At 33.6% G+C, this 18,198-nt stretch overlaps 1 protein-coding gene across 1 annotated transcript in view; it reads left to right on the forward strand.

Moving 5' to 3' along the window:
• Window positions 1-17,685, forward strand: part of LOC139888473 (uncharacterized) — a 49,094-nt gene extending 31,409 nt beyond the window's left edge. Inside the window, exon 3 of the mRNA XM_071871480.1 lies at window positions 17,524-17,685. Coding sequence (XP_071727581.1) covers window positions 17,524-17,685 — 162 coding nt within the window. The remainder of the gene's footprint in view (window positions 1-17,523) is intronic.
• The last annotated feature ends 513 nt before the right edge of the window (window positions 17,686-18,198 follow it).

The following is an 18,198-nucleotide window of genomic DNA, read 5'->3' on the forward strand; positions in this document are numbered from 1 at the left end:
ATAAGTCCTTCGTATTGCACACATAAAATCCTTATAGAAGAAGGTCATAAAACGTATGTGCAACGCCAACGAAGACTAAATCCTAATATGCAAGATGTAGTTAAGAAGGAGATTATTAAACTGCTAGATGCAGGTTTGATATATCCAATTTCTGATAGTCCATGGGTAAGCCCAGTTCAATGCGTACCTAAGAAGGGTGGCATGACTGTCATTACAAATGAAAAAAATGAGCTTATTCCTACTAGGACTGTAACAGGATGGCGTGTATGTATTGATTATAGAAAATTAAATGACGCCACCAGAAAAGATCACTTTCCCTTACCTTTCATAGATCAAATGTTGGAAAGATTAGCCGGAAATAGTTACTATTGTTTTCTAGATGGATTTTCCGGATATTTTCAAATTCCAATAGCACCCAAAGATCAAGAGAAAACCACATTCACGTGCCCTTATGGTACTTTTGCTTACAAACGCATGCTATTTGGACTTTGCAACGCCCCTGCAACCTTTCAAAGGTGTATGATGGCGATTTTTCACGACATGATAGAAGAATGCATGGAAGTATTCATGGATGACTTTTCAGTCTTCGGTGATACATTTAAATCATGTCTAATTAATCTGGAACGAATGCTAATTAGATGCGAACAATCAAATCTAGTACTTAATTGGGAGAAATGCCATTTCATGGTTAAAGAAGGCATCTTTCTTGGACATAAAATTTCAAAAGAAGGAATTGAAGTGGATAGAGCTAAAGTAGATGTAATTACTAAACTTCCACATCCCACCAATGTTAGAGGAGTTAGGAGTTTTCTAGGGCATGCTGGTTTTTACCGACGTTTCATAAAAGATTTTTCTAAAATTGCCACTCCTATGAATAAACTCCTAGAAAAGGATGCGCCATTCATCTTTTCAGATGAGTGTATCAAATCATTTAATATTCTTAAAGAGAAACTCACTAATGCGCCGATCATGATAACACCAAATTGGAATCTACCATTTGAACTAATGTGCGATGCAAGTGATTTTGCAATGGGAGCCGTTTTAGGACAAAGGATTGAAAAACGATTTCAACCTATATATTATGCTAGTAAGACGTTACAAGGAGCACAAACGAACTATACAACTACTGAAAAAGAACTCCTTGCTATTGTCTTTGCTTTTGACAAATTTCGATCATATCTCGTTCTAGCAAAAACGGTGGTCTATACCGACCATTCTGCTCTTAGATACCTATTTTCAAAACAAGATGCTAAACCAAGATTAATCCGTTGGATCTTACTCTTACAAGAGTTTGATATTGAAATCCGAGATAAAAGAGGAGCAGAAAATCTCGCCGCTGATCATCTTTCTCGTCTTGAAAATCCTGAGTTAGAAGTTCTAAATGAATCGGCCATACAAGACAACTTTCCTGATGAATATCTATTGAAGATAGATTATAAAGAAATACCATGGTTTGCAGACTATGCAAACTACTTAGTTTGTGGATTCCTTGAAAAAGGATTATCGTACCAAAGACGAAAGAAATTCTTCAGTGATATAAAACACTATTTTTGGGAAGATCCACATCTGTTTAAAAGTTGTCCCGATGGAATAATACGCCGATGTGTATTTGGAGATGAAGCTAGTAAAATATTAAACCATTGTCACACAGGACCAACAGGAGGGCATTATGGGCCTCAACTAACAGCAAGAAAAGTTTATGATGCTGGATTCTATTGGCCAACAATTTACAAAGACGCACACCTTCTTTGCAAATCCTGTGATGCATGTCAAAGGGCCGGAAAAATAAATCAACGTGATGAAATGCCACAAAATGTCATCCAAGTATGTGAAGTATTTGACATTTGGGGTATTGACTTTATGGGTCCATTTCCAAAATCTCATAATAATCTATATATACTCGTAGCCATTGATTATGTATCTAAATGGGCGGAAGCACAAGCTCTCCCAACTAATGATGCACGAGTTGTAGTCAACTTTTTAAAACGTCTTTTTGCAAGGTTTGGAACACCGAAAGCTTTAATAAGTGATCGGGGTACTCATTTCTGTAATAATCAACTTGAGAAAGTTCTTAAAAGATATGGAGTAACTCATAAAATCTCCACCGCATATCATCCACAAACAAGTGGACAAGTTGAAAATACCAACCGAGCTTTAAAACGTATTCTAGAGAAAACCGTAGGATCAAATCCAAAGGAATGGTCCATTAAATTGGAGGATGCACTCTGGGCTTTTAGAACAGCCTACAAAACTCCAATTGGAACCACACCTTTTAGACTTGTTTATGGAAAAGCATGTCATCTTCCAGTAGAAATTGAACACAGAGCATTTTGGGCTTTGAAGACATGTAATCTTGATTTACATGAAGCCGGACGTCTGCGATTAAGTCAACTAAACGAATTAGAAGAATTAAGACATGAAGCATACGAAAATTCGTTAATCTATAAAGAAAGAACGAAGAAATGGCATGATAAAAGAATCAGAAGTTCAAAAGAATTTAAAGAAGGAGACAGAGTTCTTCTTTTCAATTCACGATTCAAGCTATTTCCTGGAAAATTGAAATCAAGATGGTCTGGACCATTCATAGTCAAAAGAGTTTTCCCATACGGAACGATAGAATTGATAAATTCAAATAGGATTGAATTTAAAGTTAATGGTCACAGAGTTAAACATTACATACATGGTCCGATGGAAGTCGACAACGAAGTTAATCACAATTTCGACACCACAGCTAACTAAGTGTGGGGAGAATCAAGTCTTTAAAGGATAATATGTATTTCTGTTAGAGTTAGATTGTCTGTTTTCGTGTAGTTCTCGAAAATGGAACCCGAATGGTCTTTCCCTAGCAGACCCTAAAGAACTAGTCTTCTCCCCCCATTCTGAATTTTTATTTTTTTTAGGTTTTTACAAAATGAAGACTGCCTGTGAACTAAACCATGGTCTAATGCTACACGCTTTGATCACTAAACGTAATAATGACATACAACCGAGTGAATTAGTATCAGTAATCAGAGAAAGAATGGACGGAGTTAGAAAAGAATCTAGATGCGAAGATAATAAGTTACAATTTGGTAAAGGAAAATCAAAATCCGCAGCGAAAAGAAGAGCACGACACCTAGAAAGATGTCACAAATGCGGAAAATGGTCACATGGAGGTAAATGTTCAAATAATCAAACCTATTCAAATACCGAATTTGTTACTTTATGCAGAGACGGACCGCTCATATGTTTAGAAGAAAAGACACTGAATGCTCGAGGTTACGCCTATGTAGCCATGGAAAACCAATTAAACCGACTATCTTATGAATGGGATAGATCATATAACTAAGAAATCTATTTCACAGGTATGTCTGTACAGTTTTTATTTTTATTTTTATTTTTAACCTTTTGATAATAAACGCTAATTTGTTCGCTAAAAAGTATTAAATTGGTATTGAATAAAATTAGGTTTGGCGACCGAAATTATTGATATCATTCAAAAATTTATTACATCACTGCGAAATTTAACGTTTATTCTTAAGGTATAAATATCTTTAATCAATCAACCCAAAATATTTCAAAAATTCGTCATGAGTTAAATTAGGTCTTGGAACCGAAATTACTTTACCGAAAAGAGGGGCGCATATTTTTGATAATATTTGATTGATTAAAGTGGGATAAAAAGCCAAAAAGATTTTAAATTTTATTTTTACCATGTTTTTAAAATTAATATTTAAATCTTAAATTAATATTGTAAACTTTGTAAAAACAATATATTTAAAATTGTAAATATTTGAAAAATTAATATAAGTTTGGTATGAATTTATAATATGAATTTTTAAATTAAGATTGGTGTGAACTTTTAATTTTTAAAATATGAATTTTTAATTTTATGCATTTCAAATTTTAAGTTTGGTGTGAATTTTTAATATTAATTTTGAATTTCATATTTAAGTTGTGTGAATTTAAAAACAAAAATTTACTTTATCTCATTAAGTTAAAAATATGATTTTTAAAATTCGTCGTAAGTTGAAGACTAGGTCTTTGAACCGAAATTGCTTTACCCGAGGGAGGGACGAGAACTTTTATTATCATTATTTTTAATCTTATTGAATTAAAGTATGCCAAAAACATTAAAAAAAACCCCAAAAATCTTAGCTTTTAAAACAATCGCTACAAAAAGACAAATTTTAAAATTTTGTCGAGGGACGGACTAGGACATCGATCCGAAACGACCTCGTCCTAAATAACAAGGGAAACAAAATTTTAAAATTAAGTACTTAATTGTTTCAAAAGTTAATGATTATTAAAAAAAAAAAAACAAACTCCGCGAGTCGCGGAGTTTGAAGTGCAATTCGCCGCGAGTCGCGGAGGAGTCGGATTACAGAAAAAAAATAAAGAGCTGCAACAGCTCAGTTTCACACACCACAACTCAAAAATACTGCGAAAAATACTCCGAAAATACACCCAAAAACACCCCCAAAATCCCAATTTTTAACGGTTAATCACCAAATTTTTTACTAAAATCATGTTGAGAAGGATGCTATCTAAGAATTACTCAAGAAAAACGAATGAAAGGGGTGAATCTTCATCCCAAGCCCGCAATGCTCCTGCTGAGAATTTGGAACAACAGGAGGTGGATAACTACTACAAGCAGGATATACCTCATCCAGTCATGACCTTTTTCGATATGCACTTGGAAGAGTTGCACCCGAACCTGAGATTTGACAGACTTTGAATAGATTATCCAAAATATCAAAGGGGTTTGCATACTCTTCATTCTAAGGTTGTTGAGGTACCGAGGGTGATAGAATGGGGACCCTTAGAAGCTGTAGAATTGGCCGGGCCAATTAGGGAATTACTTGTACAGAGGTATGGTAATTCTTCTTTTAATGACTGGGTACGTTTATTCACCATGCGTAGACCTGTATATAAAGTATGGTGTGAAGAATTGTTATGTAGTATAGAGTTGAATGATCGGGTAGCTAGTTTAACTGATCGTTCTTTTATTAGATTTTTGTTAGGCGGTTTGATGCGCCACATGTCTTTACTGGACATGGCTCAGGCTTTACGTATATATACGCCTGAGGAGTTAGCGTCTGCCGATTGTAGAGGATTGATACTAAACGGTAGAAAGATAGATGAAAATTTTGATACACACGGTGTGTGGAGTCAAATGACAAGCCATCACCGTTTCAAAGGGGGAAATTACTCTTATTTGGATATAGATAGAGCCGAATTAAGAGTGATACATAGGTTTTTAGCTAATTCGATTACACAAAGGGGTAAGAACAAGGAAAAAGTAAATGAACAGGATTTGTTTTACCATATGTGTATTCGAGACCCACAAAGCACTGTAAGTATACCGTATTGTGTGGGTTATTATTTATCAGCTATGGTTTGGGGGATGCGACCGCATAGCATAATAGGAGGTGGTATTTTTATTACTTTGATTGGTAAATATCTCGGTGTAGATATAAGTCGGGGGGGATTATTAGTAGAAGAACCAGAACCCCGCGATACTATAGGTTTAAATGTATACCATGGTGCGAAAGTTTTGAAGAGGCGAAATAACGCCGCAGTACGATACCATGGTAGCCATCCACAGGTGGAGAGAAACCAACAGCAAGGTAATGTAGGAGGGGGGAATGAGATGCAAGAAATGCAAAGGTTTATAGCTTCTCAGGAATACGAAAATGCTAGACAGAGAGCATTTGAAGATTGGCAAGTTCATCAGAACCAAATCATAGCTCATTGCCAACATATAGGTAGAAACTATATTCCTACACCGAAACCCATTTTCCCTCCCTGGTCTATAGAGATGCAGCCACCGTATCCTACGTATGACCCTGCCGAAGCATTCTATAGCACCTATGGTTATGCCTGGAACCCCTATTGGTACCAGTATCATCCCTAGTATACTTATTTTTTTTTTTTTTTTTGTAATTTGTAATTATAGATACGTTTAATGCTTTTGTTAATATTGTAATCATTTTTATAATTATCTAACTTTTATTCTTAGATTATAATAATTTTTGAATGTGGGGTAATATACCAAACTTCAAAAATATGTATATATGTTTGCAGTTTATCTTATGTACACAACAGGGTAAAACAACACATTTTCAAAGACTGGCATTAAGTTCAGCAAAAGCAACTAATTTTGACGACAAGATGCAAAATATATGTGAAATAACAACAAGACGGAATGAACAAATGATGTGCACCATTTATCATTCAGCAAACAAACGCCAATATATTTGGAAACTTTGGTAAAAATTTAATCATTTTCACACTAATCACCCTCAATAATTTAAATTGTTACTGATTTCTTGCAAATGAGGGCATTGCAAGATCTTAAGTGTGGGGAGGGGTTAAATTCTTTCGGATTTTAAAAATTTTTACTTTATACACTTGGTTACCATTAAAAATACTAGTAAAGCAGTAGTTGTATTAGAATCTAGTGCTCTCTGATAATAAAGAACAGCCCTGGTCTTATATACTGACTACCCAATTCTAGTAAAATTTTTCAAAATTTTCAATTAAATGAACTAAAAATCATGTTTATACATATTTATGAACGATAAAACTAGGTTTTAACACCGAAATTATTGTTACCTCAAAAAGGACATAAATTGAGAAACAAACCAAAATGTTAAAATTCATTTAAAATGGAATATAGGACGATAAAAAGGAAAATAAAAGCCAAGTGTGGGAAAATTTACCAAGTTATCTTAAACATATGTCACATATATCTGTAACAAATAACTGAAAATACTTCTGCTTTGGACTAAACTAAACTGTTTTACCCAATGAAAGAAAAGAAGAGATGGATCTACACGATGAATCAATTCCATCATTAAAAGGAAGTAAAGTCTTCCGAAAAAGAAACGCGCTTCTTGATTTAGGTCATGAAGTTGTCGTCCAGACCAGCTGTAGGTTGACGAAAAATCTAGAAAAGTCATCACTAAAATCAGCAGGAAATCCACGGACCTCAGCATTAAACAGGGTCGCCAAGTGGTCAGATTTATCCTAACCATGAGAAGGATTTATCTCGTACAATGGGGGGCACCATGAAAATTAGCTGGATAAGACTAATGAATCAGACCCCCAGAAAGGATAATCTCCTTTTAAAGATTAAAAATCAGCTTTTAAGACTGATATTACTCAATCCTTGAGATTGACTTTAAAGATTGAGAATTACAAACTCATGGAATTCAATGATATCTAAACTCGAGCTTGAACGAGAAAATATTTTGATCAAAATTACAAACCAATTTGTTTTCTGAAAACCCTATTTTCAATGCGTTCATTACCATTGAACGTAAAAACCTAGGAATTCACCTGGAATTCATTAGGTCACCTGAACTAAATCGGGTGTCAACCGTAAGAACGGTGGTTGCATAGTGGTCAAAGACAGGACCTTGTGCCATACCGAAAAATTATAAGGGTGAGCTTTACTATTGCTCCTACCAAGGATAGTAATTGCGTCCGACACGTTATAGACCATAATTAAAAGCATGTCAGGGGACATTGCCTTAACAGTTGCTTGTTCAACGCTTTCCTTTACAACCGGACGGTAGTTTATCGAAAGGTAATATACGGGACAAGTAAACTGGACGTGTTGCTTTCCAAATACAAGGTTAGCAAGTGGGTGACACAAAACAGCAAGTTTTGAGCTAAAATTTTCAATTCTGAAACCCACCAAACCCACAAAAATATTTTGCAAACACCGGTAAAGGGTTATTCCGGAAAACTTATCTAGGGTAAAAACTAGATTTTCAAAAGATCAAATGTTTTCATAAAGATCCAATTTCCTTAATGGATCTAAATTTTTATAGTCATATGGGACTGTAAACCATATCGTTACTACCATTGTTCATACCACCGTATAGAAATCACTGATGTACAAAGTGTGAAGAATAAAGAAGTGATTCTAGTATTTCAAGACGATATTGCTTGAGGACAAGCAACGCTCAAGTGTGGGAATATTTGATAATGCTAAAAACGAACATATATTTCATAGCATTATTCCTCAAGATAGACAAGCTTTTAGTTGCAATTGTTCTATTTACAAGTGATATTCGTTTAAATAATAAAAGGTGAAGACAAAAGACAGATTCGACGAATTGAAGACGCAAATGACCAAAAAGCTCAAAAGAACAAAAGACAATCAAAGAGGTTCCAATTATTGATAAGAAACGTCTCGAAATTACAAGAGTACAAGATTCAAAACGCAAAGTACAAAATATAAAATTGTACGCAAGGACGTTCGAAAATCCGGAACCGGGACTAGAGTCAACTCTCAACGCTCGACGCAACGGACTAAAAATTACAAGTTAACTATGTATATAAATATAATATAATATATAATTAATTATATTAATTATATATATATATATTATATTTATAAATAAAAACCGTCGGCAGAGAAAGACTCCAAAAGGGTGAGCTGTAAAAACAAACTCCGCGACTCGCGGAGTTTGAAGGCCAAAAAGGCCGAGAGTCGCGGAGCCCCAAAATGAAAAACTGCAACCGAATTCTGATCATTTTCATCCATCTTTTTCTTCTTCTCTCATATATACGTAAAATATATATCTATAATTTATATTTTAATTTTAATTTTAATTATAATTCTAATAATAAGGGTATGTTAGTGAATGTTGTAAGGGTGTAAGTCGAAATTCTGTCCGTGTAACGCTACGCTATTTTTAATCATTGTAAGTTATGTTCAACCTTTTTACATTAATGTCTCGTAGCTAAGTTATTATTATGCTTATTTAAAACGAAGTAATCATGATGTTGGGCTAATTACTAAAATTGGATAATTGGACTTTGTACCATAATTGGGGTTTGGACAAAAGAACGACACTTGTGGAAATTAGACTATGAGCTATTAATGGGCTTTATATTTGTTTAACTAAATGATAGTTTGTTAATGTTAATATAAAGATTTACAATTGGGCGTCCCTATAAATTACCATATACACTCGATCGGACACGATGGGCGGGGTATTTATATGTACGAATAATCGTTCATTTAACCGGACACGGGAATGGATTAATAGCCACTAGAATAATTAAAACAGGGGTGAAATTATGTACAAAGGACACTTGGTATAATTGATAACAAAATATTAAAACCTTGGGTTACACTCAGTCGACATCCTGGTGTAATTATTAAACAAAGTATTAAAATCTTGTTACAGTTTAAATCCCCAATTAGTTGGAATATTTAACTTCGGGTATAAGGATAATTTGACGAGGGCACTCGCATTTTATATTTATGACTGATGGACTGTTATGGACAAAAACCAGACGGACATATTAAATAATCCAGGACAAAGGACAATTAACCCATGGGCATAAAACTAAAATCAACACGTCAAACATCATGATTACGGAAGTTTAAATAAGCATAATTCTTTTATTTCATATTTAATTTCCTTTATTTTATATTTAATTGCACTTCTAATTATCGCACTTTTATTTATTGTTATTTAATCGCACTTTTAATTATCGTACTTTTTAATTATCGCAATTTTATTTTATCGCACTTTTATTGCAATTTCATTATCGTTATTTATTTTACGCTTTAAATTAAGTCTTTTATTTATTTAATATTTTACATTAGGTTTTAACTGCGACTAAAGTTTTAAAATCGACAAACCGGTCATTAAACGGTAAAACCCCCCCTTTATAATAATAATATTACTTATATATATATTTGTATTTTTATAAAAGTAAACTAATATAGCGTTAAGCTTTGTTTAAAGATTTCCCTGTGGAACGAACCGGACTTACTAAAAACTACACTACTGTACGATTAGGTACACTGCCTATAAGTGTTGTAGCAAGGTTTAAGTATATCCATTCTCTAAATAAATAAATATCTTGTGTAAAATTGTATCGTATTTAGTAGTATTTCCTGCTAAAATTAAAAACTATTTCGTATCCCTTAGCTTTGACATCACATGTCGTCAACTTTCAATATAAATGAAAGTTTGTCTTTTAAAAACGAATGCAATGTTTGTAAAATGTATCATATAGAGGTCAAGTACCTCGCGATGTAATCAACTGTTATGAATCATTTATAATCGATATGGACTTTGTCCGGATGGATTAGGACGGGTCCTTTCAAAAAGGACCATCCATACTTTAGAGGACATGCTTCGCGCCTGCGTTATCAATTTTGGAAAAATTTGGAAATTAAGCCTGGGATCCATTGAACCCCTTGAGATAACGGAAACGATTGGTCCAATTGCTTATTGTTTGAAACTACCACATGATCTTAGTTGCATGCACGATGTTTTTTATGTATCTAATTTGATGAAGTGTTTACCGATGAGAATCTCACCATTCCTTTTGAAGAAGTTCGTGTAGACGATAGATTGCTTTTTATCGGGGAACTATTGAAATCATGGACCGTGAGGTCAAGAGATTGAGACAAATTCAAATACCTATTGTATAGGTACATTGGAACGCGCGTCAAGAACCGAAATTCACGTAAGAATGTGAGGATCACATGAAACAAATACCCGCAATTATTCTCCAACACGACAACGACAGTTGACGCTACCTAAAAATTTCGAGAGGAAATTTTTATTTAACGAGTAGGTATTGTGACACTCCGAACGAATTCGTTTTGAATTTAACGCGCTCGTTGCAATATATTAACTTTTAGCGATACATTTTTAATACCTAGAATTAAGTGATTTAGAAGCATTTCAATGTTTAAGTCACATGTTTTGCGCCTAGCTTTTTTTAGTTTAAGAATTTCATTTTTAAACTTTGACCATTATACCGAACTTTAAGGAACGCGTTTAGGTAAATACATTTTTAATTATATACATTACATTTTATATAAAAATATTATGTTAATAATAAACACCCCATCCCCTTAAACACCAACTCAGCTTCTATATTCTTTCATTTTCATTTCATTTCAAAACAAAAACACACATATGAACATTTTCTCTAGCATTCTCTATAGTCTTCAAAGACTTCAAGAACACCATCCATCTTCATCATCAAAATTTCCACCATCATCATCATCATCATCTATATTCATCATATATTTTTGAATTTTGGTTCAAGAACACCTTTACAACTAGCATCTCTACTTGCATTTCATCAAAAGCTCTTCGAAATCTCTTTAACATTTCTACATCTAGGATGTAAGTGAAACTAAATCCACTAATTTTTATCATCATTAACTTTAATACAACATATTATGCTTCTAATTAAGTTAGATTGTTCATATGTACTTTGTATGTTTGAGCTAAAAATTTGCTGAGACTGCCATAACCATTTGATAATTTAACTTCTGAGTTTAAAGCTTCTGACTATGTTAAAGTATAATTCTTTCAATACCTTTTTTTCATATAAGAAACATGCATAGATGATGAGTATAAGTGTATCATCTTATTGAAAATATTTTGCATGTCGCGTTGTTAGAAATTTCTGACCATCAGTTGAAGATGGTGTGTTTGTAGTTTTTGTGTTAGTAATCTGACCAAAAATACTTGTGATATTGGTAGGTGAGATATATGTCCAAGTTAAAAAGGCATTCATGATTGATGAGCTGAAAAGTGAACTTGAATTTTTGATTTTTTCAGTTTTGTGTTTAGATGACCATAAATTCATCATTTGTTTGATTTAAAAGTTTTTTATTGTTATTTTATGTATGTATCAACTCTGGAACAAGTATGGTTCCTAAAATTTGTGTTTAAGTATTTTTCACAAAAAAAAAAAAAAAAAAAAAATTAGTCTATATGTTGGGTTTTTTTTGCAGAGACGTTTAATGTTTAGTCGCCAATAAAGCATGACTTACAAGCTTAATATTAGATAGTTATTCAAATAAATTTTAAAGTCTACAAAATTATGTAACTCTAAGAGGTGGAAAAATTCATAAAGACATGAGACAAGTGAGATACACTCTTCGGAATGTCGAGCTTTATGATTTGTTTACTTGATTTTCGGTTTCGACATTATAGTTGCAAAGACTTAACATTCTGAAAAAATTGGTAAACCTTTGAGGTCATATACCTTAGTTATGACTGAATACCAGATGTTAGACAACTCTTGGCTTTGGATTTGCTGGATTTGAATTTGTCGTTTGTTATTTACATATCGAGCAAATTGAGTCGATCAACCATCACCCATACTGACCACTATAGCAAGAGTCACACTTTTGATTAACTCAGGCTTTATAATAGTGGATGTGGCTATAAGCGTCAGAAAGCTAACTCATTAAGTTACATTCTAGTGTTCGTATGATTTTCCATTTTCCGATATTTTGTGAGTTAAGGCTAAAATAAAACTAAATTTCAAAACAGTCCGTTTTCGAGGATTTATGGTTTGTTTTTCATTTTCAAATGGACATGAACCCGATTACAAGCATAAAAATAACACGTTTACGACTTCACTTTATTCTTAAAGTGTTGCATAGACTTTAATCATCTTCCTTTACCTTATGACGCACACGGGATATTCATATCAAAGCTACCTGACTGTTTACTTGTTCGTTAGCTTAACCGTATTTCTCGATAGTTTTCGAGGGGAGTCTTCATAGCCCCATTTTAATATATTTTTTATACTTGGAATGAGATAACATGAATGTTTTATTTTACATACTGGACACAAGTGATACAAACATATTCTATGATTGAGTTGATAATCACAAATCCATTGGCTCAGTAATGGTTAGTTACCGTTTTGGTAAAAGAGTATTCTATTTATAGATCAATCGAGTTTGAAAACTCCTCCTAGTTTAGTCACTCTAACAATTAACGGGTGTTTAGTACTTCGAGTTATGCACATGATTAGGTGCATAGTATTCACACAGGGTACTTATTGATACGTTAAGTTTGATTACTGAGTGTTGAGGTTGCATAGAATGTTTTACTATTTTTGAACTACTTTGAAATCTTGTGGTCCACTTATGCAACTATTATGTAAACCTATAAGCTCACCAACATTTATGTTAATGTTTTAGCATGTCTTATCTCAGGTACTTAGCTTACGCTTCCAGACATTTTGTTTAGAGGTCAAGCATGGTTAAAATTTTGAAGTCTTGTCATATTCTTATGTCGATCATGTTGACTACACAATCATTTACATTTTTTACTTTTATTTAATGTAATGTACTACTTTTGACATTTTGATCCAACACAGTATTTAAAAACTATGTAAATGAATGTACTTTTGTTAAAACGTCTCATATAGAGGGTGTTGACCAAGTTATGGGACGTCTTGTTGTTGTGCCATGTCATAGCGGTTTTGACAAGGACATTAAACTATAAGTCATCACCACCATCATCGCATTGACACTTCCCCAAGGCATCCTCTTGGTTTCCTTCATTAGTCATTATGAAAGTTCAAAATCAATTAGACACATAACCATAGTAATAACGACACACCTCGCACCCCCTATATTGCTCGGTGCTCGTTGTACTTTACTCGCGTAACATGGTGCACGACCGTAGTAGTGGTGGCCAAGAACTATTACCCCTATGTACCTTTTTAAGCTCGTGGGAACAACAAATCCCTCACTCGATAGCACATCAAAATTACGTCCCAGCTAGTCTACCTATACGCCAAGGCACTAACTATTCCCGATCCAGTTTGCATTTCTTACGAGCCCTGACATAATGCATAACACACAATAGTATAAGTCTAGGAACCTATCGCAAAGTCACCTAAATCCTTTAGACTATGCTTTAATACTACTTGAAACGACCTTTACTTGTTTTCAGAAAACGACAATCATTTTTACAGTATAATGCACGACGCGCCTAACTTCTGTGCGGCCCGCAGTACAACAGAAAACCAAAACTCCCCGAAGTTGTGCTGACTGGTTCTGAAAACACCTTTTTTACGCGATGTGCAGGAACACTGCGTGGCGCGCCACAACCGTGCGCCAGATTCTACATATTTTATCCATGTTTAACCCAATTCTATTTCAGCACAAAACTTCTAAAAAGCATTCAAACATCCAAGACTTGATTTTTACATTCATATACATCATGATAAAGTGTCTAAACCAATGACCAATTAGAAATGCCCATCAGGTCCTTGATGACCCATTACACATTCGAAAGAGTAAAATTGACCCAAAATCAATTTGAACATAAATTAATTGGTACGAGCATCACATTCGGGATTAACTACCCAAGCTAACAAAACACCAAAAGCAGAAGTATTCCTAACCCCTACATTAATCCTTTAAGAATGTAAGCTAATCATCAAAATTACCTTTACCCTTCACCGCAACCGAATCTGTAAAAAAGGACAACAACAAACGAGTAAGCTAATTCTTAATAAATGCAATAATTATATGTACGTACACATAACTCACATCATCACACCTATAACACTAAGCATACAATCATATAGGCATAAAAGACTACCACGGTCAAGAAATACATATAATCATACAACATCACATGGATTGAACGTTAAACTCAATCATAACCCTAAAGGGTATCCATTTCAACAGGTGGCCACCCCCAAACAACATCTAGTGTCTAACTCATAGTCTAAATGCCAAGTGGTCTAACTCATAGTCCACTAAAGTGGTCTAACTCATAGTCCACTCATCATGTGGTCTAACTCATGGTCCACTTCACCATGTGGTCTAACTCATAACCCACACATATGACCTACACATACGTACATATAATTCTTACACTCACCTCGTATCTTCAAGCAAAACAATTTCACAAATATCATAGGCCGTAAATGCAATCACCTATTATGTTAATCGAATTACAAGATAAATAAATAATTTAGTTATTCAACCAACTCTTACAATCCCTACACCCTTACAAGTGAAAATTTGGCCCATTTGCAATTGACATACTTGACCAACCTAGGATTTACCCTTAATCACTAAGATCTAGTGACTACGTTTATAAAACAACATTAATATCAATATCTAAGTACAAAAGCACCTATTACACCAAAACATGACTTAAACTAAAGTTTGACAACTTTCAAAGTCAGCATTCAGATTTTGACCAACGGACAAGCTTTTATAGACACCTAAAGCACCAAACATACATGTACATGAGTAATTGAAACCAATTACTTCACCAGTTAGTCAAAAATCCAACCTTTAATCCAAAACCACATTCAAGGTGTTGCATGCCCTACTACAAGTCATAATTAACCCCATTGTTGATGTAGATGGGTTTATTGCTACCAACAAACCCTAACACTAACGTAAATTCAATAATCAAAGTATGAAATTAGAATTTAGGGTTTACCTTAAACACCAATCACAGTCTAATATGCGGAAAAACCAAGATGGGCTCCAATTTGGGTTGGATTAGTCACATTTTTGATCAAATCAAGCTATCTCTCACTAAGATTCTCACTCTAAGTTGGGAGATCAACTCTAGAAGCTTAAAGATGACAAATGAGGTTTCCAGACATGTTTTCTGGTCTAAAACCGTCTTTTAGAATATTGACACAACGGTCACTCTATTTACATAAAATTTCCAAAACTGCCCCAAAATATCAGACATGTTGCTCATCGCGCAACATATTTGTGTGGTGCATAGTAAAGCGGGCAGATGAATCAGTGGGTGTTACAAAGACTATAATGTCTGATAATGGAACCGAGTTTTGTAATACAAGTGTTCAAAATTTATGTAATTCTAAAGGAATAATACATCAAACTTCTTGTCCATATACTCCGCAACAAAATGGGATATTATAGACGACACATAGACATCTTTTGAATGCTACAAAAAGTCTTATGTTTCATAGGGGGAGGGGTTACCTTTCAGTTTTTATCATGGTTACAAAGGTTACCGATCGTTGTTCTAGCTGGAAACTCCCCGTTTGAGTGTGTTTTTTTTGGCATTAAGCCTGGTCTCTATCAGATTAGAGTGTTTGGCTATTTATGTTATGCCACTGTTTTAAATCCAAATGATAAATTTAGCACTATAGCAAATAAGTATGTTTTAATTGGATACTCATTTATAAAAAAGGCTTATAAACTTTGTAACCATGATAAAAAAAACTGTTATTTTATCAAGAGAGATAAACTTTTATTAATTTGTTTACCTTTCTAAAAAAACCGATGTTTTAAAAGATTCCGAAAAACTTTGGAAGTAAACCATTTACAATTCTTTGATCTTTATGATGAAGATGATGTTGTTTTGGAAAGTCAGAACTCTAAAAGTCCCATTGATAAAGGGAGAGACACTAAAAATACAGATAATTCTCATGATAGTACTTCAAGTATTGGTAAGGAGAATAGTTGACAATGTCAATATCCCTGAGGGCAGAAATCAACATTTAGAAAACACTAAAACTGTTAGTGAACCTTCTCCTATTAGAAGGTGGGTTAGAACAGTTGGGTTCCTAAAAGGTATAATGACTTTGTTTTAGACGGCAAAGTAAAGTATGGGGTTGAAAACGTGGTCAATTACTCCTTACTCAATTAAGATAATTAATGTTTTGTGTCTAATCTAAATAAAAGCATAAAAGCGAATATTTATTTGGAAGAAATAAAACATAAAAAATTAGGTAGATGCGATGAATGGAGAAATGAGTGCTTTAAACATAAATAATACTTAAAAATGATTGATTTACCTATAAGGAGAATAATCAGTGGGTGTAAATGAGTTTATAGGATTAAATACAAATCCAATGGGAAAATAGAAAAATACAAAGTTGGACTTGTGGCTAAGGGTTTTAGCCAAAGAGAGGGAATATATATTATGAGGAGACATTCTCCCGTATGGTCAAATTGGTGACTGTAATGTGTGTAATTGCTTTAGCTATTGAGAAAGGAAGGCTGTTACATCAACTAGCAATGGATTCTTATATGGTAAAAATGTAGAAGATGTCTACATGAAATCTATTGAGGGTTATTACAGTGATGATAATACAAAGGTTTGTAAACTGATAAAATCTCTTTATGGCCTTGAAGAGGTGTGAAATGAGAAGTTAACAATTGTTTTAATTGAGAGTGGGTTCAAACAAAACATAAATGACCATTCATAATATGTTTAAACTGAAAATGAGTTATTTTTAACTATTCTTGTATGTTGATTATATAATCATCACATGGAATAGTGAGTCTGAAATAAAATATTTCAAAAATTATCTAAGTCCAACTTTTGTAATAAAATACTTAAGTAAACTCAAATATTTTTCGGAATTGAAATTTTAGACACTGAAAATGGTGTTTGTTTGAACTAAATGATGTATTGTCTTGAGTTTCTTCAAGATTTTGGAATGTTAGGATTTAAACCTCTTTCTACACCAATTGAACAAAATATTGTTTTAAGTAATGTGATTTCTGATAAAAATAAGATAATAGAAAATGTTTCTTATTATCAACAGCTAGTGGGCAAGTTAATATACTTAAGCATAACAGTGCGTTTTCTTAGTCAATTCATGCATTAACCATTGGAATGTCATTTAGAACTTTCTTTTCATGTTTTGAGATACTTGAAGTTGTCACTGGAAAAGGTGTGTCTATAAATAAATCATTTGATATGACTTTGACTGCATATGTTGATGCAGACTTGGCTAAATCCATGTTTTACAGAAAGTCAGTTAATGTTTTTATCTTTTTTGGGAGAATCACTTATATCTTTGAAAAGCAAGAAACAAAATGTTGTTTCTGCGTCCTCAACAGAGCCTAAATACAGAGGTATGAGTAATGCCACATGTGAAATAGTGTGAATCTTTTTAGTTGTTGGATAATCTGCACATTAAAACTGAGTTGTCAATATGTTTATATTGTGACAACAAGTCTACAATACAAATTGCAACAATCCAGTGTTTCATGAGAAAACAAAGTGTAACACAGTACATTTTTTTTAATAATCACAAAGGAAGTCTTTTAAACACAACATATATTAATTACACATCATATATGATTATAATATCACGAGTGATACTTAATTACAAACCACTTGATATACTTGTTTATACAAAACATCAAAGTTTATATTCGTGTCAAACATCACTTCAAACCATGCTTTACTATCTCGCAAACTAGTTGCATCTAACTTGTAGGGAAGGAAAATCGTGGGGGAATTAGCGCATCGCAAAGTGAATGGGATTTCTAGACGGATATCACTATAACTTCAAGCACAGTTTAAGGCACGGGTCACTACGCACATAATCACAATAAGAGGACCGACGGCCTGGTAGGGCCCTTAACTACTAGCTGATCCGGCTAGAGTCTACTGA

This window comes from Rutidosis leptorrhynchoides, chromosome 2 (genome assembly GCF_046630445.1).
Source record: "Rutidosis leptorrhynchoides isolate AG116_Rl617_1_P2 chromosome 2, CSIRO_AGI_Rlap_v1, whole genome shotgun sequence".
NCBI lineage: Eukaryota > Viridiplantae > Streptophyta > Magnoliopsida > Asterales > Asteraceae > Rutidosis > Rutidosis leptorrhynchoides.